Source organism: Zalophus californianus, chromosome 6 (genome assembly GCF_009762305.2).
Source record: "Zalophus californianus isolate mZalCal1 chromosome 6, mZalCal1.pri.v2, whole genome shotgun sequence".
Classification (NCBI taxonomy): domain Eukaryota; kingdom Metazoa; phylum Chordata; class Mammalia; order Carnivora; family Otariidae; genus Zalophus; species Zalophus californianus.
In genome coordinates this window covers 10,205,516-10,231,600 of record NC_045600.1, presented here as the reverse complement: position 1 = coordinate 10,231,600, position 26,085 = coordinate 10,205,516, and the positions used below count along the sequence as shown (strand labels likewise).

General features: G+C 35.9%; 1 protein-coding gene across 5 annotated transcripts in view; it reads left to right on the top strand.

Annotated features, from left to right (window-relative positions):
* The window catches only part of PPP4R4 (protein phosphatase 4 regulatory subunit 4), a 104,672-nt gene that overhangs the window by 32,591 nt on the left and 45,996 nt on the right, over nucleotides 1-26,085 (top strand). For 3 of the 5 annotated variants that reach the window (XM_027571050.2, XM_027571047.2, XM_027571046.2), the window contains 5 exons: nucleotides 2,060-2,162; nucleotides 18,519-18,666; nucleotides 19,156-19,229; nucleotides 21,503-21,609; nucleotides 22,410-22,517. In XM_027571050.2, the coding sequence (XP_027426851.1) occupies nucleotides 2,112-2,162; nucleotides 18,519-18,666; nucleotides 19,156-19,229; nucleotides 21,503-21,609; nucleotides 22,410-22,517 (488 nt within the window). In that variant the 5' untranslated portion in view covers nucleotides 2,060-2,111. Of the gene's footprint in view, nucleotides 1-2,059; nucleotides 2,163-4,720; nucleotides 4,756-15,133; nucleotides 15,237-18,518; nucleotides 18,667-19,155; nucleotides 19,230-21,502; nucleotides 21,610-22,409; nucleotides 22,518-26,085 lie in introns of those variants that run through there. The other 2 variants (XM_027571049.2, XM_027571048.1) reach the window with 2 other exon arrangements.

Here is a 26,085-nt window from a genome sequence, read left to right as displayed (position 1 = left end):
GTGGCAGCATTGTTCCCATCTCTGCTCTGTGATCAGATTCCCTTTTTCTGTTTGGTTTGTCTTCTTCTCTGAGTGTCTCTTTTATTTATTTATTTATTTATTTATTTATTTATATTTTCATTTTTAAAAAAGATTTTATTTATTTATTTTTTATTATTAAAGATAATAAAGATTTTATTTATTTGACAGAGAGAGTACACAGCGAGAGAGGGAACACAAGCAGGGGGAGTGGGAGAGGGAGAAGCAGGCTTCCCGCTGAGCAGGGAGCCCGATGTGGGGCTCGATCCCAGGACCCTGGGATCATGACCTGAGCCGAAGGCAGACGCTTAACGACTGAGCCACCCAGGCGCCCCTCTGAGTGTCTCTTTTAAAGACACTTGTTATTGGGCTTATAGCCTGCTTGGATAATCCAGGATGATTTCTTGGTCTCAAGATCCTTTGTCAAATTAAGATAACATTCCCAGGTTCCGGGATTAGGATGCAGACATATCTTATGGAGGGCCATTATTTGACCCACTAGTAGTACAGATGATCCTTGAACAACATGGGTTTGAACTGCACGGGTTGGCTTATATGCAAATTTTTTTCAGTAAATACATTACAGTACTGTACATGTATTTTACTCTTACGAATTTATTCATAACATTTTATTTTCTCTAGCTTTATTTGTAAGATTACAGTAGGATACATATACAAAATATGTATCAATTAACTGTTTATGTTATCAGTTAGGCTTCCGATCAACAGTAGTTATGTTCTGGGGGAGCTGAAAGTTACATGCAGATTTTTGACTGGGTAGGGGGATGGCTCCCCAACCCCATGTTGTTCAAGGGTCACCTATAGTATATGCAACTCTAATTTCCCTTTTTTGATCTTCTTGCCATCTTGGCATGGGTCCCTTCTTTCACTCTCTTCTCATTTCCTTTTTGGAAGGAAAGCACGTTGTCTTTTCGAGTATTCACTTTGAGAGCGTCAAGGATGTGAAACGATTGTACTGACCTATATTTCACTGCCATATTGCAACAGGGGAAAAGGCTTTCTTCACAACGGGGCAACTCCATTTAGAATCAGGATGTGATTCTTGTTAACAGAACTTATTAAACTCTGAGGCCAATAAATGTAATACCTTAAGAAATTCTTTAAGAAACCATGTTAAGGTCTTATGTACAGATAATCACAAAAGTTCTATTTGAAGTGATAAGTAAAAATAATTTTAATTAAAATAAATACTATGGTGTCGGCAATTAACATTTAAATTGGTATCGGTTAAGAAAAAGTAGAATTTCCATCTGAGGTGGTGCCACATTGACTAGCATCTTTTAAATATATGTTTCAAGTATGTGCACATGTTGCTTAGCTAATGCTTTCAAACAAAGACTTTTCTGTATGGAAATAGTTTTTCAGAAGAATCTGAACACCTCTACCAAGGTAGTTAGGCCCCTAGAGTGTCACTGAGATTATTTTGGGAAAGCTTTACTGACCTAATGAATGTTATATCAAAAAGGTACCATGCAAATATACCTCACTGAGCTTTGAGGATAATGAATATATCTTTAAGAAGTTTCTGGCAACTTTTAGAGTCCAGCTAGTGCAACAGTGGTTTCATTGTACCAGAAGAAAGTTTATGAGTCTGTGGTAAGTCGATTTTGTTGCTGTCCCTGCTGTTGTTATGGTTATTAATATTTTACCATAGTGAAATTTTACAACATCTACATATTTTTTTATAAAGTACAGTAAACTGGCTGGTCACAGGAAAAAATGAGGTAGAGTTTTATAGGAAGTATTTAAAAATCGCCTCGAGACTTTTAGACTTAAGACAAGTATGTAGAGAGTCTTGTTTTAGAGGAAGCATGATTCATATCTTCATGCATTTGTTATAAGATTTACTTAATGAAATTTCAGGTCTGGTTTTATTTTTATATCTAAGTGATGTGTTTAAAGTTTAAAACTTTGTCAGGTGTCTGTGAGCATTTATCATTAAAATTCCCTGCTTTTTATAGTTGTAAACTAGGCACTCGGCTTGTCATTACAAATGTTAAATTTGTGTTTTCTTTGTAAGTGCTGGCCAAGGTATCCAAGGAACAAGTGTGATTGCAAATCTTCCATTTCTGATGCGACAGAATCCTGCTGAGACACTTCGGAGAGTCTTGCCGAAAGTTAGAGTAAGTTGGTGTGAAATAAGATTTGAATTTACCATTTTCCCAGTAGCACGTTGTCATTATCAGGAGGAGATGTCAGAGTTTTGGATGGCTGATCTTTTGTACCTAATTGTGGAGTGGAGGAAGTATTATAATACACATTTTGAGTTATAATGAAAATATTTAGGAAAATTGAAAATGGGAAAAATCCAGATGTTAAGTTGTAAATATTTCTTTAGTCATTTTCTCAGTAGAGACATTTTGTTTTTAAAAAAGATTTGTTTGTTTTAGAGAGAGAGTGGGCATGCACAGGGGGAGGGAGGAGGGACAGAGGGGGAGAGAGAGTCTCAAGCAGACTCCTTGTCAAGTGTGGAGCCCGACAGGGGGGCCCCGTGAGGTGACCTTGAGATCACGACCTGAGCCTAAACCAAGAGTTGGACACTTCATTGACTCACCACCCAGGTGCCCCAAGACATTTTATTTAATAAAGTTAGCTTTTCAGTAGCTCAAAAAAAAAAAAAATCATCTTCCTTAGTCTTATGAAATCATAGCTATCTTATTTGGTATTCTGTTGATTTAAATTTATTTTAATAGTATTTCTACAACACTGATAATTAATATTCCTAATAATCACTCTCTAGTGACTTCTAAAGAATCACCAAATAAAGATTGAATTGCCATCACAGTTTTAGTTTTATATTTATTTATTGATTCCCAAATTCCTTCAGAATTAGTTTTCCTGCTTTAAACAAAAATCTTTGCTTTATTAGAACATTCGTTTCTGGTATTTAATATTTATTGATTATTAATATATAATATTAAATATTTGATACATAGTATTTGTTATTTATCTGTGACTGTGTGCAGAGTGTTGTTTTTATTGTAAGAACTTGAATGAGCAAAACAGACAACAGCTTATGTGTCCTTAGGGAGCTTACCTACTATTTAGGGTCAGGGAGGTTACATACTAATGGGGACTATGCTGATAGTGAGTTTTGTATACTTGCTTTGACTTTCTGGTTGGTTATAGCTTGTTCATAATTTTTTATTAATTTATATGTGTTTAAAAACTATAAATGTGTTCTTGAGTTTCATTTTTAGACATACACATCATGGTTCTGGTCACTATGATTTAGGTCAGGGTTATAGCATGTTATTTTTACAAGATGCCCACATTTCTATGCAGGCACTATGAATTTCTTTTTACTGGTTACAATAGTGAATTGAGAAAATGTTTATTTTGGCTTTGCATGTGATTCAAAAGTGAATCCATTTTTCATAGCTCTTTTCCCCAGAATCATGCTGTATTTTCAATGGAATTAAGTCTCCACCATCCAGGTTTAATTTCACATTCAATTTCAGTGATAGTAACTGACCTAAGCTTCTTGGCATGACACCTGGAAGTGCCAGTTAAGTGATAGTGGTTAAGTCTCCTTGACTAAGGAATTATTGTAGGTAAGTGAATTTGATTTAAAGCTAAAAATACCGAGCATGCTATACACTCTGTGTTGAGCAGGCTAAATCTGGTTCATGGACAGCCTACTGAGCATCCACACTTTCTTAAAGCAAAATTAAAAGATGAAAGGTGGAGAATAGTGGCCTTTAGAGGTTTCACAATTATTTTGAAAAAATCCTTTCGTTAATGAGTTCATAATAAAGTCAAGTAATAACTCCTGAAAAATCTTAATTTCATGGGAATGTATAAAGAATATTATACACTTATATATACAGCATATTTATATAAAGGATCAAATGTATTTGCTAAAATTATATAACTGAGTTATAGAAGATAAGATTTTAATAAGCTTTTAACTTACCTTAAAAGTTAATCCCTAATATAGAAGGTTAACTGAATAAATGGATATAAAGAAAATGTATGCTAATGAATATGTACTAAGGAAGCCTTTATTTAGTGCTAAAAGATTTCATTCATTTCTTTAATCAACAAACACCATTTATTTAGGACTCTCATTTATTCTGTCTTGTCCTAAAAAAGATACCAAAAGGGTAGAAGACAGTCCTAGATTAAATTCTATGCAGGATGGCCTAAAGACTATGGAAAACAATTAAAGAACAATCCTAGGAGAGTATTTAATTGTGTGATTCTGACTTTGTGTAAAAATAGTGAAGAATTAAGTATATTGGAAAGACTTGATGGGGGTAATAATAGTGACTTTTATAGAGGATTTAATATATAATATGGGCAGCTAAACATTTAAGGAGCTCCATTTCAAATTATAAAACCTATGTTATGTGCAAATCATTTTTAAATCACCATATTCAGATATTGTGAAGATTTATTGGTACTCATAGTTAACGCCTTCTTCAGTTCTGCCTTCTGTGAATGGTTACATTCAAGTGATAAAACTGTGACAAAAATCACACATAGCCACTTTATTCTCTTTTGCCATGGCCATAATTCCTTAGTTGATTTTATATAAAAACAGCAATCTTGTATCCCCAAGTGAGCATTTAGTAATAATGACATTCTCATTCCTGCATGAATATTGACTGAGCCAGGCACTGTTGTAAGCAGTGAGAAGATCAGAGGTGAACAAAACAGAGAACTTGCCCTCAGAGGGTCCAGGCCAGAGTGGGGGAAACAGACATAAAACAAGTAAGTGCCTTGAAGAACAGGTTAAAGGGACAGGCTTACCTGCTGTGCTTTGGGAGGTCAAGGAAAACCGCTTTGAGGAACTGAAAACCAAAGGCGTAGGAGGAAGCAGCCATTTGAAGAGTCAGGAATGAGTGGTCCAGGCAGTTCCTGGCTGGAACTGGAGGAGGCATGCGTGGTTGGAATGCAGCAGGCAGGGGTGGGGTGTGACTTGAAAAGAGGTTAGAGAGATGGTCAGTGACAGAACACGCAAAAGGTATTCTTTCTTAGGCCAGTGGAAAGCCGTTGAGCAGAGCGGTGGCTTATCCCATTTACATTTTAGGATGATCATTTTGGTAATTGTGTGGCGAGTGGCTTGGAGTGGAAGAATTAGGAAGGTACAGCACTGGACCTTGTGATACGGGAAGTTGGCTTGGATTAGGCCAGCTAGCTGGGACAGAGGGGCGTAGTGGCTATATTAGAGATACAGTTACTGAGGCAAAATGAACAGAACTTCCTATGAATTAGATGTGGGAAGTGAGAGATGCCTTCCAGATTTCTGGCTTGAGCATCTGTATGGTTCTGCTGGTTTTGAGTGTCTTGGTTGGTTGTTTATTAAATCCATGGGGAACAGTAGTTTGCGTACTTACTAATCTGTGATTGATTTACTTTTAGAGAATTTAAAGTTATGAACAATAAATATTCTGTAAGAAACTCATCATTCCTGAGATTTGTTAGCACATTCACAAGAGTAGGATAAGCAGCTTTTAGAGCTCACCCTTTAGCTTATCTTCACCTTAAAGAGCCTCAGACACTGATGAGGAATTTCTTTCTGGTCTTATGTAGTATAAAATTTCACCAGTGATATTTTTATTTATTTTGTTGTTGTATTGCATTTGCATTTCATCCTTACAATAATATATTAACTGAACAATGGTTTTTAAGATGGGTTGCTATTTTCACTGTCTTAGAGATGAAGGAATTTAAGATTAAGAATGGCAGAAACCAAGTCAGGATTAGAATTGAGCTAATCCATGGTATTTCTGCAATTCACTTTGTAAATTTTATCCAAAGTGTACAGTGAATGATAATGCTATCAGGTCACTCCTCTCAAGGTTAAGTTTAAATAAGACTCCAGGAAGGAAATATTTTGACCTCCAACTTAAGTTTCCTGGATTGGAGACACTTTTAAATGTAGTGTTATAATGTATTCATGTTCAACGACTTAATCATAGGGTATCCTTTGAAAAAGAAATAACATTTTTTCCTGTGGTCTTTATTGATTAAGTTTGAATTCTTTTCCACAAAATAATAAACAATGATTTAAAAATGAGCATCGATTGAACGTAATATTCTAAGACAGTAAGCGTCTGCCTGAAAGACAAATGACATATTGGCCTGATCCACTGATGGCATTCTTGGATGAGAAGTAAAAATGGGATATCAGTAGAGTGATATGATGCTGATTTATGGTCCTAGAGAGACCTTTTTTGGGGGAGTGGAGAAAGATGCATAATAAGGAAGGAATAAAAGAGACATAATCAATCAATATGAAATTTAGTCATTTGAGATTAGCAGATGTGGTCTACCAATCTGATTCTGAAAAGATTCATTAGCTTTATTAATTTTATATGGCATTATTTTCATTAATGGAAATAATAGAAAAAATAGAAGTTTCTGCCAATGCAATTATTTATTATTTTACATCTACTGAATATAGGTTGATTTTTTTAAAAAAAGATTTCATTTTCAGCTGTTTAAAGAAAACCTTTACTGTGTAAATATAGATATATGTGAATAAAAAACTTAGCTTTACTTACTTTTAAAGTCTTATTTCAAGTAGCACAGATGTGTGGATAACCAATAATAACATAACACTTTCTGTGGGCCAGGTACTGTGCTTACGGCTTTAGACACACCCTTTGAAACATCTCATCACAACTCTACATGATGTATTTATTCTCATTTCACAGTTGAGAAGATCCAGGCTTAAAAAATTCAGTGTTTGACTATGAATATTTTGTTGGGAGCTTTCTAGGAAGCATGAAATTACATAACTTATTTGTACAGTTCACCAAGAAAAAGAGAAATAGTCTTAACTAAAAGAATTAAAGAGCATAAACAGAAGATACAAATTGCTTTTTTCTTTGATTTGCAGCTCAAAAGTAAAAGTACTTGTCTTCCTCACTGTAGGTGATGTTTTCTGAGATAAGTTAAAAAGTTACATCCTGAGAAAAGCAAATGGATTTTGTGAAAGCAACACATTTATACATAATAAACAGAACATGGTGTTCCAGACACCCTACAGGTCTTAAGTGCACAGTGTAGTAGTCTGTTGACAGGCTAAGCATTTAGGGACACTCTAATGTAAAGGAAGAAAATGAAATAATGCCTATAACGTAAGCTAATGGAAAACAACCATCAGGGTTAGAATTGACTTTACGAGGAGGTTTTACGGGCTAAGAAGCATAAAATTATATAACATTTTGTCTAGTTCACTTAAAAAAAAAAAAAAGAGGCAGGATTAACCAAAGGAATTAGGGAACATGAACAGATGATACAAATTACTCTTTCTGCTGCAGTTTATAGTTCAAAAATAAAAGTACATTGACCCATACACATTTTGAAAATAATGTTTATGTTGTGTCTTTTTATCTATTTGTGCTTAAGGATAAAATGGATTAACGTCATTGATTATTTTACAGTAATTAAATTCAATGGAAACATTTACTGAGTATATAGTTTTTCTGGACATATATAAATGTTATAGTAGCTAATATTCCTAATAAACCTAAAAATACTGCCTTTCAATAAATTCTATTGGAGACCAGTGTTCTCACATGAGTTTCTTAGTTATTCATTTGTTATTTTTACCTTGCTTACCATAAAAAATGAACTAGAACTTTTGAAATTCTTAATTAGCAAATACTTTATTTCTGTGATAGTGGGACCACTGTTAATACTTGAATATTGTTTCTGATTTAAGACATTTGAGTGATATTTAGGATTATTTATAGATATTTTTATTTACAATCATTGCAAAAGTATAAAACCTAGAAACTATATACTATACTGTCATACATATCTGTAATGTTTGATTAAAATTTATGGATTAACTAACCTTTGGCAGTGGTGCACTAATATCCTAGAAATTTCTTAGAACATCTAGAAGCTCTAGATAAAGTACAGCAAGCATTCTTTTAAATGTTTAGTTAAGCTTATAAGGGCGGAAGGATTATTCAGGACTCAAAAACAAAGCAGTCAGTTCCACTTCTATTTAGGGTGTGGAAAGGAGCAAGGAAACATCACTCCTGTCCTAATAACAATAGGTTAGTCACAGAATCCATAGAAAGCTGAATTCAGAAGAGCAACGGCCCCTCTGAGGAAAGATGGGACACAGGAACACTGACTTTTGACAGGGTATAGGAGGAAGAACTGGCCACCACAGAAGGTTGTTAGAAAACAATCAGCCAAAATTTTGACAAGTTTTTAAAGGTTGATTGTGGGCTCGCTTATCATGGAGTTTAGAATAACTTGGAGCTCCAGACACAAGGAACTTTGCACCCACTAGCAAGCTCCTTTCCACAGGCCTCTTTGCCTTGCAGGACAGGAGACTGGAGAGACTCTCCCTTGCTGATGCAGGGTTACTGCTGCTTGGGGATGGGAACACAACACGGCCCATTTCCTCAGACTGTTGTGCATGGACATATAGGGAATTTCAACAGAGAGATGGAAGGTATAAAATGATCAACTGAAAATGCTAGAAATAAAAAGGATGATATTGGAGATGAAGCAGTCCTTCAGTGGGCTTATCAGCAGTTTGGACACAGATGGGGAAAGAATCAGTGAACTTGAAGGGAGAAATTATCCAGACTGAAACACAAAGGTAGAACAGAAGAAATAATGGCCAAGACTTTTCTGAAATTAATGAACAGCAACAACCCAAAGATCCGAAAGCCCAGAGGATCTGAAGCTGGATAAACACACACACACACACACACACACACACACACACACACACACACACCCCACACACACACACCCCACTAGGTATATCATCATCAAACTGCTGAATGAATAAAAAAAAAAAAAAAAAGACAATCTTGGGAGCAGCCAGAGATGAAAGAAACATTACAAACAGAGGAACAAACATGACAGTAAAGCAGACTTCTGGTCAGAAATAATGCAGATTAGAGGACAGTGGAATGTTGGAAATACTAAAAGCAAGAAAAAAAATGTCAACAAGAAATCTGCACCCAGTGGAAATATCTTTCAAGGATGAAAGCAAAATTCTATTTTCTTTAGACAAACATAGATTGAAAGGATTCTTTGTACCAGACTTATTCTATAAGAAATGCTAAGGGAGGTTTTTTTTTTAGGCAGAAGTAAGGTGATAAGAGATGGACATTGAATTTACATGATGAAATAAAGAGCACCAGAAATGGTAAAAATTTGGATAAATGTAAATGAAGTAACAATTCTACACAAATTCTTCAGAAGATAAAGGAAGTAAGAATAAGTCATCCTATGAGGTCGACATTACCCTGATACCCAAATGAGACATAGACTTTATAAAACCAAGAAACTATGGATGCATGTCCCTCATGAGCTTACATGCAAACATCTGAAAAACAGCAAATCAAATTCAGCAACATAAAAAAAGGATAATACATCATGACCAGTTGGAGTTTATCTCAGGAATTTAGAGTTGGTTCAAAGTTAAAAAACGAATTGATATGAGTTATCATACCAACAAACTAAAAAAAGGAAAAAAAATACATCAGCATTCAGTTATCTCAGTAGATTTAGGAAAAGCATTTGACAGAAATCTAACAGTCATTCCTGAAAAACAAAACAAAATCAACAAACTAGGGATAGAGAGGAGCTTCCTCTGAAAAATGTATAGGTGTAACATTATACTTAAAGGTGAAGGACTGAATACTTTCCCCTAAGATCAGGAATAAGCCAAGAGTGTCCACTCTTACCACCTTGTTCAACATTATATTGGACATTTTATCCAATGTAGTATGGCAACAGAATTAATAAAAGGCACTCACATTGCAGAGAAAGAAGTAATTATGATTTTTTAAAATAACATTATTATCTATGATGGAATCTACAAAAGAAAAATACTAGAACTACTAAATGAGTATAGAAAGGTTGGAGGCTACAAGATCAATATAAAAATCAATTGTATTTCTACACTAGCAGCAAACAACTGCACATTGAAGTTTTTTCTTAAACTATGACAGTAGCATTAAAGTATGTAATACCTGGGGAATCAATCTGATAAATGATATGTAAAACCTGTATACTGAAGACTGTGGAACATTGCTGAGAGAAATAATGTATGAAGTAAGTGAAGGGAAACCCCATGTTCATGGATCAGAAGACTCCATATTGTTAAGATATCAGTTCTTCCCATAGCAATCTACATATTTAATGTAAAAATTCCAGCAGGTTAGGTTTTTGTTTTTGTTTATTTGTTTTTGATAGGAAATGACAAGCTAATTCTAGGATTCATATGAAAATACACGAGACCAGAAATAGCCAAAACAACTTGGAAAAAAAGAAGCAAAGTTGGAGGACTTTTGCTGACTGATTTTGAGACATAATATACACCTACAGCAATTAAGACTATGTGATAATTATATATATGAAGATAAATCAGTGGGACACATACAGAGGAAAAATGAATCCCACGTATACATTGCCAGTGGATTTCAGTACAGGAGCAAAGACAGTTCAGTGTAGAGTATAGTCTTTTCAACAAATGGCACTGTGTTAATTGGGAAAAAGTCCATACCTCACACCATGTACAAAAAATTTAACTCAAAATAGATTGTAAACCTAACTGTTAAACACTAAAATTGTAAAAACTTCTAGAAGAAAACAAAATCTTTGTGACCTTGGGTCGGTCAGAGGTTTCTTGCATATGATACTAAAAGCATGATTCATAGAAGAAAAAAATTGATACATTTGACCTCAAGAAAATTTTAAGCTTTAGCTCTTCAGAAGACATTGTTAGGAGAATGAAAAGAGAAGACCTAGAATGGGAGAAAATACTCAGGGATCACATATCTGATATAGGATATGTGTTTGGAACACACAAACAACTCTCCAAACTCAAGAATAGGGGGGAAAACCCAAATTTTAAAATATAGGCAAAAAATTTGAACAGATACTTCACCAAAGAAGATTTATGGATGGCCAGTATGCATAAGAAAAGGTGCTCAGTCTCATTCGTCATTAGATACATGCAAATGTATTTGAATATTTGTTAGAATATTTGCATTAAAAAACCCTGACCGTTATCTTTTCAGACATTTTTCTAATATGCTTCTGCCTAATCCTCTCTCTGCTCTTCTTCTATGACTTGAATTTCGCATATATTAGACCTTTCCTTGGTATCTTCTATGTCTTTTACCTTTTCCATTCTTTTTGTGACTCTGAGTGATTTAACCTGACCCATAGTGCAGTTCACCAATTCGTTTATGTCTAGTCTGATTTTGACTATTATTAGTCTATTATTTTCTGGTCTAGAATTTCTAATTAGCTCTTTTAAAAATCTGCCACGTACCCATGAACCACATGTGTGTCAGATAACACTAGTACTTGGAGCGCTTTTTAGTGCATTTCTGTTTTCTGCTTCTGCTGGTTCTCATTCATATCATCTTCTCTCTTCATGTGTCTGCATATTATTGTTTGTGTGTTTGATCTTGTATTTGATAAATTGCTTGTAGAAATAGATTGAGCTCTAGGGTGACATCTTTCTCTAGAAAGGAATATGTTTTCTTCTGGGAGCTACTTACCTGCACTAACAATAAAGTCTCAGTTAATCCAGTGTCAGGCATTGCATGGTTTGAAGCTGAGCTGCTCATCCTACAAATGCCAGTCTGCTTCAGGATCATCCTTATCCTATCCCAGGGGGCCTATCCCACTGCGGCATCCACAAGACTCAAAAAAGTCACTTAAGCTCTTAGCCTCTCAGGAGCCCTTTCTAGAATTAGCAAGTGACCCCAGAGGAAAAACAGGCCCCAAATTACATGCCTACCTTTCTGGAATGCCATATTCTCTTAGATCTTGGATGGGCAATTATTCCAGTGATGGGTAATCTAGTATGGGTAATTTTTTAGTTTTCAGTGGGTAGCCTTGTTAGGTTCCATATGCCTTTATGCAGATGAATTTTGTATTTTGTCATTTTTTGCTAATTATCGTCATCAGGAGAGCTGATTAAAATGATCTAGTCTGCCATTACGAAGTTCCCTTTCCTTTTATTTTATTCTTCTTGGTTTAATCTTGGAATGATATTAACCCAAAATGTTTCTGTTTGTATACCTGCATATACCCTCCACCATGGCCTGCCATCACCCTTACCCCCACACAAAACAATTGATTGTTTTCTAGGGATGTGTTAAGAATAATCTTGCACTTTAAATATTCTGCCAAAACATTTGTGTTGGATCTCTTTTTTTAAACTTTGAGTTCTTCAATCCCCTTATTTTGTTGGGGTGAAATTATGTTAACAGTAGCAGATCTCCACTTTCTGTTTTCTGTGTAGGCAATCTCATCTATACCCAAGTCTTTATATATCATCTGTATAAATTGCATCTATTCTATATAAATTCTCTTATTTACAGCAACTTTTCAGAGCAACAGATCTGTATATGCTAATTTTCTGTCCGTAATCTCTACTTGGATGCCTCAAAGGACTCTCAGAGTTAACAAGTCCAAAACTCAGTTCCTGCCATTTCCCCTCACCACCTGGGGTTCCTCCCATGTCCCCTGTCCTAACGTGTAATGCTGTTATCCCCCTGGTTTTCAAGGCAGGATTTTGGGAGTCCTCCTTGATACCATCTGTTTTACTATTCGCTTATGCAGTCCTGTTTATGTTATGTCTCCAGTATTCTGTTGAATCCACCCACCTCCCTCCAGCCACACCAGCTTTGCCCTCATCCAAGCTACTATGAGGGTTTGCTTGGATGAGGGTGATAGCTTTGCAGGTGATCCCTGCCCACCACCTCCCTCCCATTCCACCCTACTGTACTACTTTCTGACTCATTTTCATCTTAAGAGTCAGCAGGCTGTTTCAAAGCATTTAAGACTATAATTTGGGTATTCTCTTGCTGAATGCATCCAAGGCCCTACATAATCGGGGCTCTTTCTGCTTTATCAGCCTCAGCCCCTCCTTTCACTCTGTGCTCTAGGCACACTGATCTTTCAGTTTCAGAATCTACCATGCTCCTTCTTACTTCTCAGTGCCAGGAGCACTTGCTTTCTTACTCTACTTGCTTTCCTTACCTTTTTTTTTTTTTAATTTTTTTATTGTTATGTTAATCACCATACTTTCCTTACCTTTCTTTATCCCAACTTTTGTCTAATTATCTCTCTTTTCTTACAAGTCAGGTGTCACATCCCACCGATCCCCTCTCAGAAGAGATCAGGTCACCTGTTAGATGTTCTTATACCATCTGTGCTTCTCATCCTTAGCTTTTATCACAGTTTTAACACTGCTAGCTCTCCTCATTGCGAAGTCTCCAGCACCTGGCTCAGTGCCTTGAATGTCACTCAATATTTGTTGAATGTTTGAATGTATAGAAGCAAGAGGAGTCTCTCAAAGGTAGGGGCACAATGTTTGACTTTTCTCCAGTTTCCCAGAATACTTCGTGTGATGCTTAATAAATAGTGAATGAAATTAAAATTATATTATCAGAATTGGATCTTCATTGGGCTACTAAGAGGAAGATTAGAAGGGACTAGCTTAGGACAGACTGACAAGGAAAGCCCTGTTTCCACTTGCTTTATAGACATTTGCCACTTTCCAATGCTGCTTCCCCCCTCCAAGAAAACAGCGTATACTTTAATCAAAACATATTTGACTAATTAAATATGGCCACAATGGATTGTTTGATATGGTTACTGACAGTACTATATCCAGCAAATAGATATTTCTTTGATAAGCACATCTTTTCTTCGCAGTGTTATATAGCTCTTTTTTTTTTAATATTTATTTATTCGAGAGAGAGAGAACACCCAAGCAGTGGGGAGGAACAGAGGGTGGGAGAAGCAGACTCCTCACCAAGCAGGGAGCCCAACGTGGTGCTCAATCCCAGGACCCTGGGATCATGACCTGAGCTGAAGGCAGACGCTTAACTGAGCCACCCAGGGGCCCTCTATAGCTCTTTATTTACATTCTAGGCCTAAATTGTGAGATTACATGATTCTAATTTACGATATGTAAAAATGACTTGGCAGAGTAGCCCAATTAGAAGTTGAGTTTCAAAACCACTGTCGTGAAATGTATTTCTTTGTTTGGTGTTGTCATGATTTTGCATGGAAGGATACTTGATCACACATCTACAGTAGTGATATGAGAGTTACTGTTGGCATTGGTATTTCCTTTATGGAAAGAGATCTTTGGGGTATTGTTATGTGTACCTCCTCATGAACCTTGCTAATCACTGAAACACAGATTTAAAGAAGGGTAAAACGCATCCCTCTTAGTCCTGTTCCTGTCTCCACTTTATTTTCCCGTTTTTCCTCTCAGATTCTGACTTTCACGGTTCTCAGCTAGTTTTCCCCATCCTTTATTTTAGTGTAGAGCATGGCAGCCAGTGATGGGGGAAAAAAAAGAGGTATAGTGAATTGTTAAAGGTATCTGAGTTGGCATGTTCCAATTATTAATATTTAACTCAGTTTTACAGTCATATAAATATTATCATTTCATAGTGAAAAGAGCTGTTTACCATTATTGTTAGTCACTAAAAGTTCTCACAAGTATGACCCTCAAAACCCCAGATATTTCATATGTCCCAAGTCTTCAATGTTTTAATTTTTAGATTCCTATTATTTAGTTTCAAAGCAATCAATGATATTCTCTCTCAAAATATACAAAGATACTTTGTAATGTTAGGGCTCCTTTACCTTTAGCCAGCACCATTTGTGGTAAATATATTTACCAGTTTAATTTAGTAAGTTTAGTTTCCAAATGTGTGAATCCAAAATATTTGTTCTTTTGGAATACGCCAGTGATTTATTTAATGTTTCTCTATGTCGTGTATTGTAAAGAGAAATACCTTCCTGATGTATACAATGTGGGTTTATTGGAGATAGAGCAGTTGCCCTCTAGGCAAGGACTGTATTATGCTGTTTTACAAAACGCTGTCTTGTACTACTCACGCTGACTACAGAATGAGTTCAAACAGAGAAGTGTCTAGAACATTCTCCTTCCTCGAGTGGGAATAGTTTTTTAAATTTGGAGATGTACCATGTACTCATTTATCAAATGTCTCATTTCATTTTTGAGGAGTTCAGGTTGGAATGCCAGCCATACAATAGGATGTAAGAGGGGCAAACCGACATTAAGGCATGCACGTAAGCAATAGAGGAATTTCCTTTTCAGTGTCTCCCAAGGTCCATGAGGATGCACACTTATTTACCCAGAGAGTATGGATCTCACTATGTTTGTCCAGAGGGTGTGACTCTGTGGAGGAGAACAGTTACTGGTAAGTGTCAAACTCTTATTGTATTATATTTCAGAAAAATATGTTTAGAAATCGATTTTTAGCAGTGATAAAATCTCTTAGTCTGTGCTGGTTTCTTAACAGTGGACAGTCCCAGATGTTGAAGTCAGCACAACAAGAGAAAAATCCAAATCCTGATAAGACTTGAGGATTTTTCGAAAATTAAATGCAAAATAGTTGGGGCAAATGTTGCCGCGGGAGTCAAGACTAAGTAATGCAGTAAGAAGATATGAAGTTGGAGAGCTTCTCATGTTCTTCTTTTGCATAAAGTTTGCATACGTACAAAACCTGAGTCTCTAATGGCTTTCAGGGGGGGCAGAATTACATCTCTTGGAACTTAAAACCGCAGACCCCGTGACCCGGAATGTACACTGTGGCCCTCACAATATAGTTTAATATTTCCCTGCAAAGTACTTTCTGTTTCTAAATAAAGACTGTGTGTTCTGAAACCTGTAAGCGATGTATACTGGCCACATCAAATCTTTTAAGAGTGTTTTCCGGATCCAGAACGGTTAGTGTGGAACAGATGTTTGTTTTGGAAACAATAAAGCAGGGAGATATGATTGTGCCACACGATTTCAGAGACCAGTTGCTGCTTTTGCTTTACACCTATCATTCCTTCTCTTTTTCTTTCAGCCAAGAACTCTTGAGATATGTAATTGGGTATTGGTTGAAAAACCTTGTAAAATAATATTTGTGTGTGTGATAACAAAAGTCTGAATGTGTGGTAGGTTTCCTGGGAATTAACCATGCCGATTAAACATTTGCCACAGTAAAGCCACTGCCAGATCTCCCACACTACCCCATGAAGGCTTGGGATTGATTTAAGCCAGGCCTTAATAAATGACGAATGGAAGTGTAGAATCCACGAGGAAGAATTTCAGTACTTAGCTTTGGCATCAGGCAGACAAACTTTAAGTCTTAAGAGTTGCCAATCACTAGCTCGCTGGCCTTCAGCAGAACATCGATAACCCCGAGTCTGCTTCTTCTGCTCTAAAATGACTTGTCACGTCCCGGAACGATGACTGGCCATGGTCCTACCATATGAATCAAGAAGTCTGAGTACTTGGTGTGCATCCTGGTTTGCAGAGATGCACTGGGGGAGAAGACAGCAGGGATGTGGAAAACGTCTGTGAAGGGAGAGAGTGTCAAGAGTAGAAGGTTTAGGTCAAAGGGTCTAAGAGTCATCTGGCAGTTACTTACTGAATGCCTGCTATGTGCAAGGAGGTGGGGTGCAGCTATGAGCACAACAGCCAGAAACTCTTGCAGTCCTGGAGCTCGTGTTTAGGGGTGGGAGATGGAACATAAGCACGTGAGCATGTTGGATGGTGGAGATCATACATGTGTAATATAAAGGAGGTGGTGAGAGCTGGAGTGGGGGAGTGGCTTTCCGTATAAAATCGGGTCTTCGGGGAGGAGCTCCTTGGAAAGGTGATACTTGAATAAAGGCTTGGGAGAGATCAGGGAGCCAATCATGTGGAAATCTGGGAAAAGTGGGAAGTGGGAACAGATGTGGGAAGTCATTGCATAGACTGACTTTTATTTTGAGTGTGATGAAAGCCCTTGGAGAGTGTTGAGCTGAAAAGTGCCAGGATCCGACTTATTTTTTATAAGAATCTCTCTGGCTACTGTATAGAGACTAGACAGTAGTGGGGCAGAAATGGCAGCAGGGACTAGTTAACAGGTTACTGGGACAATTCAGGCTGAAGGTGATGGTGGCTTGGATCAGGGTGGTAGTGGTGGAGATGGCAAGTGGTCAGGTTCTGGATCAGGATTGGCCGGCTATCCGTGGTGAGTGAGGGACTGAGAGGAGCTAAGGACTGGCCTCAGAGTTTTTGGATTGGCGACCAGAAGGTCAGGGCTGTCATGCACTGTTTACCAAGGTGAAGATTGGAGGAGGAGCAGGTTTTGGGGAGAGATCAGTTCAGGTGTGGACAAGATGAGATTCCTGTTAGCCTCGTGTAGAGGAGACCGGTGGATAGCTAGTGGTCATTATTTAAATGCCCAGTTTACACAAGTTGCTAAGTCATGAAAACTCTGCTTAAATGATTTAAATCTCTGAGAAGATGGTACTACAATTTACATTTTATAGATTAGGAAATAATACAGAGAGAACAATTTTCTTAAGGTCACAGATATGAAACTTTGTTTTATGGCTGCAAGTTCCACGTTGTTCTACCAACTTTATTATGTTAGTTATAAAATAGGCATTCAAGGGCAATTCCTATAATTGACATAACTGATTAAGCAAAGTAATACTTTTAGCTACCTTTACGTTAAACACACATACCCACACACACACACACTTTCTCTTCTAGAGAAGTAATATCTTTGATGAGGTTTATATGAAATTTTTTTTTTTTACTTTCTGATGTGTTGAAAACTAATATCTCGTGTAGTTTTAAAATTTGAATATATGTTAATTTTTTTAAATGGTGAATGGAGATGGCTATGAATATAATTAATTTTTAGAAACATTCTTATATGTAAAAAATTCCTTTTAAGAACAGTTTACTGCATGGTAATTTATGTACTCGTCAGTGGTTTCAAGGGGAAAATACATTTGTACAATCTTAAGTGTATTCCTTTTTTATCTTTTTATTTTTATTTTTTATTTTTTTTAAAGATTTTATTTATTTATTAGAGAGCGAGCGAGAGAGAAACAGCATGAGAGGGGAGAGGGTCAGTGGGAGAAGCAGGCTTCCCGCAGAGCAGGGAGCCTGATGCGGGACTCGATCCCAGGACTCCGGGATCATGACCTGAGCCAAAGACAGTCGCTCAACCATGTGAGCCACCCAGGCGCCCATTAAGTGTATTCCTTTTTTATAGTAAAATGCATAATGTTTATTTTTTGAAGCAGAAGTACAAGTAACGAAAACACATGTGATTGACCTTTGATATTATTGTTCTAGGTCTGATGGCAAACTGTACAATACAAATAGCAAAATTAGAAATTGAGAGCTATCAAAATCCCTATTCTATTATTTAGAGGTTTATCTATATTTATAATTTTCATTTTAAAAAGCAGTGGAATCTTATTTTGTAAATGCCTAAGACATTTAAACTTTTTTGTGGTGTAATGAGTTAAATAATAAGGAGCAGATTAATAGAGTTTTCTTGAAGTAAGAAGAGGAAGTACATACCCTTAAAGGTCATGTATTTTGTGGAATATGACTATGTTTGGTTTCTCTGACCTTGGATTTTTAAAACTTAGAGTTTCTGATCTCTCATCTCTGTAATAGCAAACTCTTTCTGATTATGCAGGAAGTCCTGCCTGTTGCAGGAGTGGAAATGCAGTTAACAGCTGCGGTGTCATTCTTGACCATTCTACAGGAAGATTCGGTGTCAATTCATACGTATGCCCACTCCTTCCTCCAAGTCATTCTGCTACATCTGGAACACCGGGATGCAGGTTAGCAGCCTGGCATGCTTCATTCTGTACCTGTTTATTGTGTCTTGGATGTGGCCATGATGTTTTTGGAATCTTGTTAGTCTGACAAGGATAACTGGTCATTAGTGTGACTGAAAACAGCCATGGCTCTTTCCTTACAAAACCCTCCAAGTTCAGTGTCCTTGAAGGCTGAAGACCCATTAATTCATCTTATGATCTATACTTTCTTCTTAGAATTTTTGAATTTTACATTATTTATGTGTATAGTATTATCGTACAGCAAAAAAATACACAATTTGGCTGAAAGATATCCCCCCCCATATTATTTTTTAAAGATATAAATGTTTTCTAGATGTTGGCCAAGGCAAAAAAAAAAAAAAAAGAGGAACTTCTTCAAATAGTAATAAAAATAATCATCCCATTTTATCATTAAATATTGTAACTTAATGGCTGACTTGAAAGTAAATTTGTGAGACATTTAATTTGGTGTGTGTTTTCTGTGTTAATCAGGTGTCAGCAATGCCTGGCTGGAGACTCTTCTGTCTGTGATAGAAGTATTGCCCAAAGAAACCCTAAGACATGAGGTAATACTTTTTTTTTTTTTTGTAAATACTATTAAGTAAGTCATTCTGAGGTTTTTTGTTTTTGTTTTTGATAAAAAGTGGTATTTAAAAAGAAAAATAAGGTTATTTCCCGCTCTGAAAGCAACACATGTTCATTATGGAAAATATAAGTGATACAGAAAATAGTAGGAAGAAAAATCATGGTTCTGCATGTAGCCAAAATCTGAAAAATCATTTCAGATTTTTCCCTATACATGCTTTTTGTTTTTTTAGTAATGATGTTGAATTTCTATATGGTTATTTTTCACTTAGCATTATTTTCCTGTGTTATTTTAAAGTCATTGGTAGTAGGTACAAAATATTTTACTTGTTAAACATTTAAGCCTGCTTTCAGTATTTTATTATTAAAATAAGGCATTAATGAGCATCTCTGTAGAGCTTTTTAAGTTTCAGAAAATTTTCTTAACTGTAGCTTCCAAAAAAGTGGAATTAGGAGGTCAGAGGGCATTCATATTCTTAAGACTCTTACTGGCAATATGTGGAAATGCCTGTTTCCCTGGACTTTACTCAGCAATAGCGTTCCAATTTTATTTATTTATTTATTTATTTATTTATTTATTTATTTATTTATTTTTAAGGATTTTTTTTTTATTCATTTGAGAGAGAGCGAGAACATGAGCAAGGGGGAGGGTAAATGGAGGGTCAGAGGGAGAAGGTTTGAGGGAGAGAGAGAAGCAGGCTCCCCACTGAATAGGGAGCCCGACCCAGGGCTCCATCCCACACCCCTGGGATCATGACCTGAGCCGAAGGCAGATGCTTAACTGACTGAGCCACCCAGGCGCCCCTATAGTGTTCCAATTTAGTTTGATGGGCCAAAAAATGGAATTATCTTTTAATTGGAATTTTTTTTATTATTACGCTGTTGAACATTTTTTTCATATATTTATATCAATTCTGTTCTTTTGGAATTGTCTGATCATATCCTTTGATCACTGTTTTTATGTGCTGTTTATCAAGGTTGCGAATCTTTTGTTATGTTTGTTGCAGATATTGTTACTAATTTCTTGTTTGCTTTTAAATTTTTAACACTGTTCAATATACCCATCTCTAAAAGTTTTAGTAAATTAAAATGAGAGAATGAGAAAATTAGAAAGGAAATTTATTCTCTAATGAAATGATTTTTCATTCTTTGAACAACATCCCTATATTCTTTTCAAATATTTCGTGGTTTAAAAAGTAGTTGTCTGTCAATGAAATTCCTCTATATTTCATGAAGTGTTTTTGTCCTTTGCCCTCATACAGTTCGTGGTCCTATCTCAACGCCAAAATACTTGGTTGAAAGTGGGAAGATTTACTCAGTTATGAGGATGTTTGTAAACTTAATGCCAAACATCTAGATGATTACACACATTTAAACATTGAACTTAATGTTCACACCTGTTGTAATTTTTGAAGAGTGCTGTATAGTAGAATGCAGGTTTTACTCTAGAATGCCATGTATTATTTTATGTGATTTTTAAGATTTTAAATACACAGTTTATTTTATTTTACATCTTCGAGTTTCAAATGGTATTTATCATTACGTATTCAGAATTTCTGGCTACTTTGTTGAGAGGAAAAAACCACTTGACTTTTTATCAGAGCCATCGAGTTTTAGAACTTGGAGGGTTCTTAGTATGACATATTCTGATATCCATCTTAAGTAGGTGAGCCACCTTGGGACCAGAAATAGCAAGATTACTTGGACAAATTAAAGAGTGGGGGCCAGAATCAGGATCTGATCTTCATAGTTCTTTACGGTCTGCCATGCTGTTGCGTTTTTGAGTGCCCAGCATGTACATAATACAATATCAGAATTGCATTCAAGTGACAGAATTACTTAATAGAATCTATTTGAAGCTATATTGTTTTGCATCCCTTTAGGATAAATATGAAAATTTTATATGGAATAAAAATAAATTTCAGACTATGCGGTAATCTGATTTTTTTTCTTTTGAAAATGTACATTTCACAATGATACTTTATGTGCATACGGATCACTGCAGAATTCACCATAAGCTTTAATTCAGTTTTTATGTGCCTGATTGGTTTTTAATTATGTAATTTATCATCACGTTTACCTTAGTAAGCCAGAAGGCAAACAAGGTGATTCAGGTTATGAGCACCTCACATTATAATTCAGGTTCCTTAAAAACACTTGGGACCTTAAAATATTCCTTTAGGAAAATAGCTGACATTAGTGGCAAGAATATATAACACTTTGTGAATTTGTTCTCTAAATCTTTTCTCTTTAGATTTTGAACCCACTTGTTTCCAAGGCACAACTTTCCCAAACAGTCCAGTCTCGTTTAGTTAGTTGTAAAATTTTAGGAAAATTGACCAACAAATTTGATGCCCATACGTGAGTATTTGTATATAATTTTTGTCTACTTTATTCAATTAAATTGATTTAAAATGTATGATGGTCATATGATTAACAATTATATTAGACTTATTCCATACTGCATACAAGCTTAGCTGTTTTAACTTTATAGAATTCTTGGAAGCCTACTTATTCAGATGCATTTCTTCTCATCTCATGGCATTTCAAAATTAAGATGGTTAACTTTTTTTCTATTTCTCATCTTAGTCTTCTCTGTCACACACCTAGTGTAGTTTTGAGTATAAAATGTATTATTCTATAGACTTCAAAAACTGTCAAACCTGACCTACAGATAGACTTTCTGATTTCTTCCATTATTGTTATGAATTCATTATTTTGAATAATTTATCTTATTTTGGGGTTTTATGGAGAATGTTTATAATTTATATGCTACTCTCTGCCCAGATGATAAATACCAAGTGGAAAGAATGAAATGTTGTATATAATATGACACAAGAGTAAAATATAAAATAAAAAAATATTTTGGTCAATGGTTGTTAGACATTCCATTTGCCTGTAGTCTTTCATCTTAGCTAAGATGTTTAACTGTCAATCCAAAATTAACCATTACTTTAAAAAGATCCAGGCATATATATAATTTACAAATAACAAAAGATAACATCCAAATGTAATGATATATGTGAAAATACCATGTAAACTATAAAGCTTTCTGTTAAAGTATATTGGTTGTTATTAGGCTAAGATTTTGATAATAACTGTTTGAAAATTTTAATTTTTCTAAAACACCCATTTGCATGTTCCTTTCCTTCCCTTCTAAGCATTAAAAGAGAAATACTTCCTCTGGTAAAATCACTCTGTCAAGATGTAGAATATGAAGTTCGGTCTTGTATGTGTCGGCAATTAGAAAACATAGCTCAGGGCATTGGGTAAGTATACTTTCAATTCCTTATGTCATATTCTTAGTTCTGGATTGTCAGATATTCATATCCTGTTCCTGTGTTCCATGAGAGCATGGCGTTGAAAGGCTAAGCTTTATATGATCTTTAAAAATGATTGTAACAACAAGTACCTCCTGATGTGTCTGGATTAAGAGACATTAAAGTGAAGATGCTTAGCATTCATTTCATGCTAATTTCTTTCTTACCTTCAGTTGCTTGTTAGCATCCCAGATTCAGGAAGGGAAAATGTCCCGATATAAACCATGCTTGGACTATTGCAATAGCATTTCTTTGGGCTAGCAACCTACTATTGGGTCATCTCAGATGGGATTAGTCAGTTGAAGTCTTTGTTTCTTGTACACTCTACACTTCCACTGTCTGCTTTGTTGCTCTTCTTGCCTTTTGGATGTGAAGCTTGGGAAGGAGACACATAAGGCAGATAGTCTCTTCTCCATAAAAACTGATCTCATGTCAAGGTATATTAAAGGAAGTTTTATCTAAGAACCATCTTGGGAAACAGTTTTTTTTTGTTGTTGTTGTTGTTTTTTAAAGATCCGAAATAGATACAAAAAACACTGGGACCTCTCATTTTTAGTAGAAGTTGCACTGTTTTCATCTGGTTCTTTGTTTCACAAGAAAGGACAATCAGGTTGTTGCTATTTGCGCAATTGTTAATAAAAAAAGTTGGGGCCCAGTATTTAAGGCTTTAGGATGACTTCAGAATGTCACACAGATTCAGGTCCTCTGTCCTTCCACCTTGCTGAGTTGGATTTAAGTGTTGTGTTGGAAGCTTGACATTTCAACAGAGTAATCATTTCTCTAATTTTCATTTTAGAACCAGCTTCTTTCTGATAGATCTTCTAAGGCTAGGCTGACTCTGGATCATTGTGGACCCTAAATAATTCAGTCTAGCTCAGTTCTGTGTTCCTTAACCAGGATCAGAACCTATCAGGAGAATATACCATTGTCTTTTTGTATTCCATTTTTTGTCATCTGACATTTTGCCACTGTTAAAAACAGCCTGGTCAATTGGGTGCCTGGGTGACTTAGTCAGTTAAGTGTCTGACTCTTGATTTTGACTCAGGTCATGATCTCAGAGCCCTGAGATTGAGCCCCACGTTGGGCTCCATGCTCAGTGGAGAGTCTGCGTGGGGTTCTTTCTGTCCTTCTGCCCCTCGTCCAGCTCGTGCTATCTTTCTCTAAAATAAATAAATAAAATCTTTAAAACCAAAAAACCAACACCCCCCCCCCCCAAGCAAAAAAAAAAAACAAACGATCCTGGTCAAGTGTGTTCCAATTAGTCTTCTGAAAATTAATATCAGATTATTGCTTAAGGCTTAATTTACAAAAGCAAAACTAGAATCTACCTAGCTTGTAAATGTAGATTTCATGTAATAAACTACTTTGCCTGATTAAATGCATATTCATTTAATTTTGAGTTCTCACATACTTATTAGAACATAATCATAGGACTTTTATGGTATGATGGCTGAATACTACTAAGATCTGATTCATATTCTTTATTCTCCCTTTGATAAAAGATAAAACTAAAGAGAGGTACACTGTTTTTTTCTTTTGGCGTTGGAAATCAGGACTATTGATAAGATCTGATGACCACCAACAGGAAATTCCTACACTCAAGGCTAGAAGAATCCCTGAGGTGGGTGGAAGGAGGTAGGAACAGATAGTTCAGAGATTGCTACTGATTTAAGAGAGGGGCTGCCCACTACTGCGCTGGGAGTTGTGTTCTAAGACACTTGGGTATGAGAAGTGCTGGGAAGAGGCCCGAGAACCGTACAGGCTTGGGTTTGTAATTTTGTATTTGCTGTGGCTGGCAAGGGAACAAATTACTGACCACTTTAGTTTAATCAGAAATGAGCATTAGAAATTGTTATTCATTAATAAGGTAATCAGGAAACAAAATTAAGAGATTCTTGTCGAGCTAGCATATGTGTATGAAGTAAAGGCTGCACATCACTAGAAAGCTAACTGTGGATTGTGCACCAGCTTAGGGTCAAAGAGGACAGTTCTTAGAATAATCAGATTCATAATGAATAGTATAATGAAGAGGTCATGCACATTTATTTGTAGGAAAACAAGGAATAGACCTTTCTTTGTACAGGATGACTAAAGAGAGAAAAAGAAACAAATGTGGGACCTACAAAAAGATCCTTTGGTGTTAGAGGGGAAGAACATAGCACTCAGATCAGAAAGGAAGCACATACTTTTGAAGAAGTTGATCAAACTTGTAATTCTGGTGATATGGCAAATAAGATAACCTGAAAATGCCCCCTTATGAATTTCTGATAAAATTCAACATCCATTCATGATAAAAACTTTCAGGAAGCTAGGGGTGAAGTGGATTTCCCTAATCTGATACAGGGCACGTATGAAAAACCTACAGCTAACGTCATAGTTAATGGTAGGTATTGAATGCTTTTCTCTTAAGGTAAGGACTAGTCAAGGATAGTTTGTATCACTTCTGTCTCACACTGTACTAGAGGTTCTAGCTATTGAAATAAGGCAAGAAAACAAAAACCTAAAAGGTCTAAAGATCTGAAAGGAAGAAGTAAAATGATTTCTACTTGTAGATGATATTACCATTTACATAGAAAATCCTCAGTAATTTACAAAACAATTATTAGAACTAACAAATGGATTTAAGGATATTTCAGGATACATACAAAAATATAAATCAATGGAACAGAAGAGAGTCCAGAAATAGACCCACACATATGTGGCCAGTTGACTTTCAGCAGAGTGCCAAAGCAGTTCAAGGAAGAAAATCTTTTCAAAATACGGTACTGGGATAACTGGATATTCATGAGAGAAAGCAGTGAACATTGATTCTCACCTCGTACCCTACGTAAAGACTAATTTGAAATTTATCACATTTCTGAATATAATCAAATCAACAGCCTTCCAATCTGACATGATATAATATTGCTGATTTGGCATTTACTTAAAAGTTAAACATCTTCTGTATGACCTAGTCATTCTACTTTGAATTATTTACCCAAGACAAGTAAAAATATATGTCCGCAACAAGAATTACATTATATATACATGTTTATAGCAGCTTTATTTGTAATAACCCAAACTGGAACAATCCAAATGTCTACTTATAGGTGAAGGGAAAAATAAAATGTGGTATGTCCATACAATGAAAATACTATTTAGCAAGAAAAAGGAACATAGTGCTGATACGTGCAATACGACATCATGGATACATCTCACAATCAGTATGTTAAGGGAAATAAACCAGATGCAAAAGTATAAATACCATGTGACAAATACAAACTATAGTGACAAAAAGCAGATCCATGATTGCCTTTGTCAGAGGTAGATTGTAGAATTCGGATATAATGGGTTTGATTGATGATTGGTTTTTGTCCTTTGCCCATGATTTTTGTCTTTTGTCAGACTGCAAGGTCATTGATGAAGGGGAGCCATGTAGGGGAGGGCCAAGCAAGAACACTAGAAGCACCTTCCATCTTCTTAACAAAGAGATGGAAATGATTGGGTCCCCAGTATTTCTTTAAGCCTGGGCTTCTTA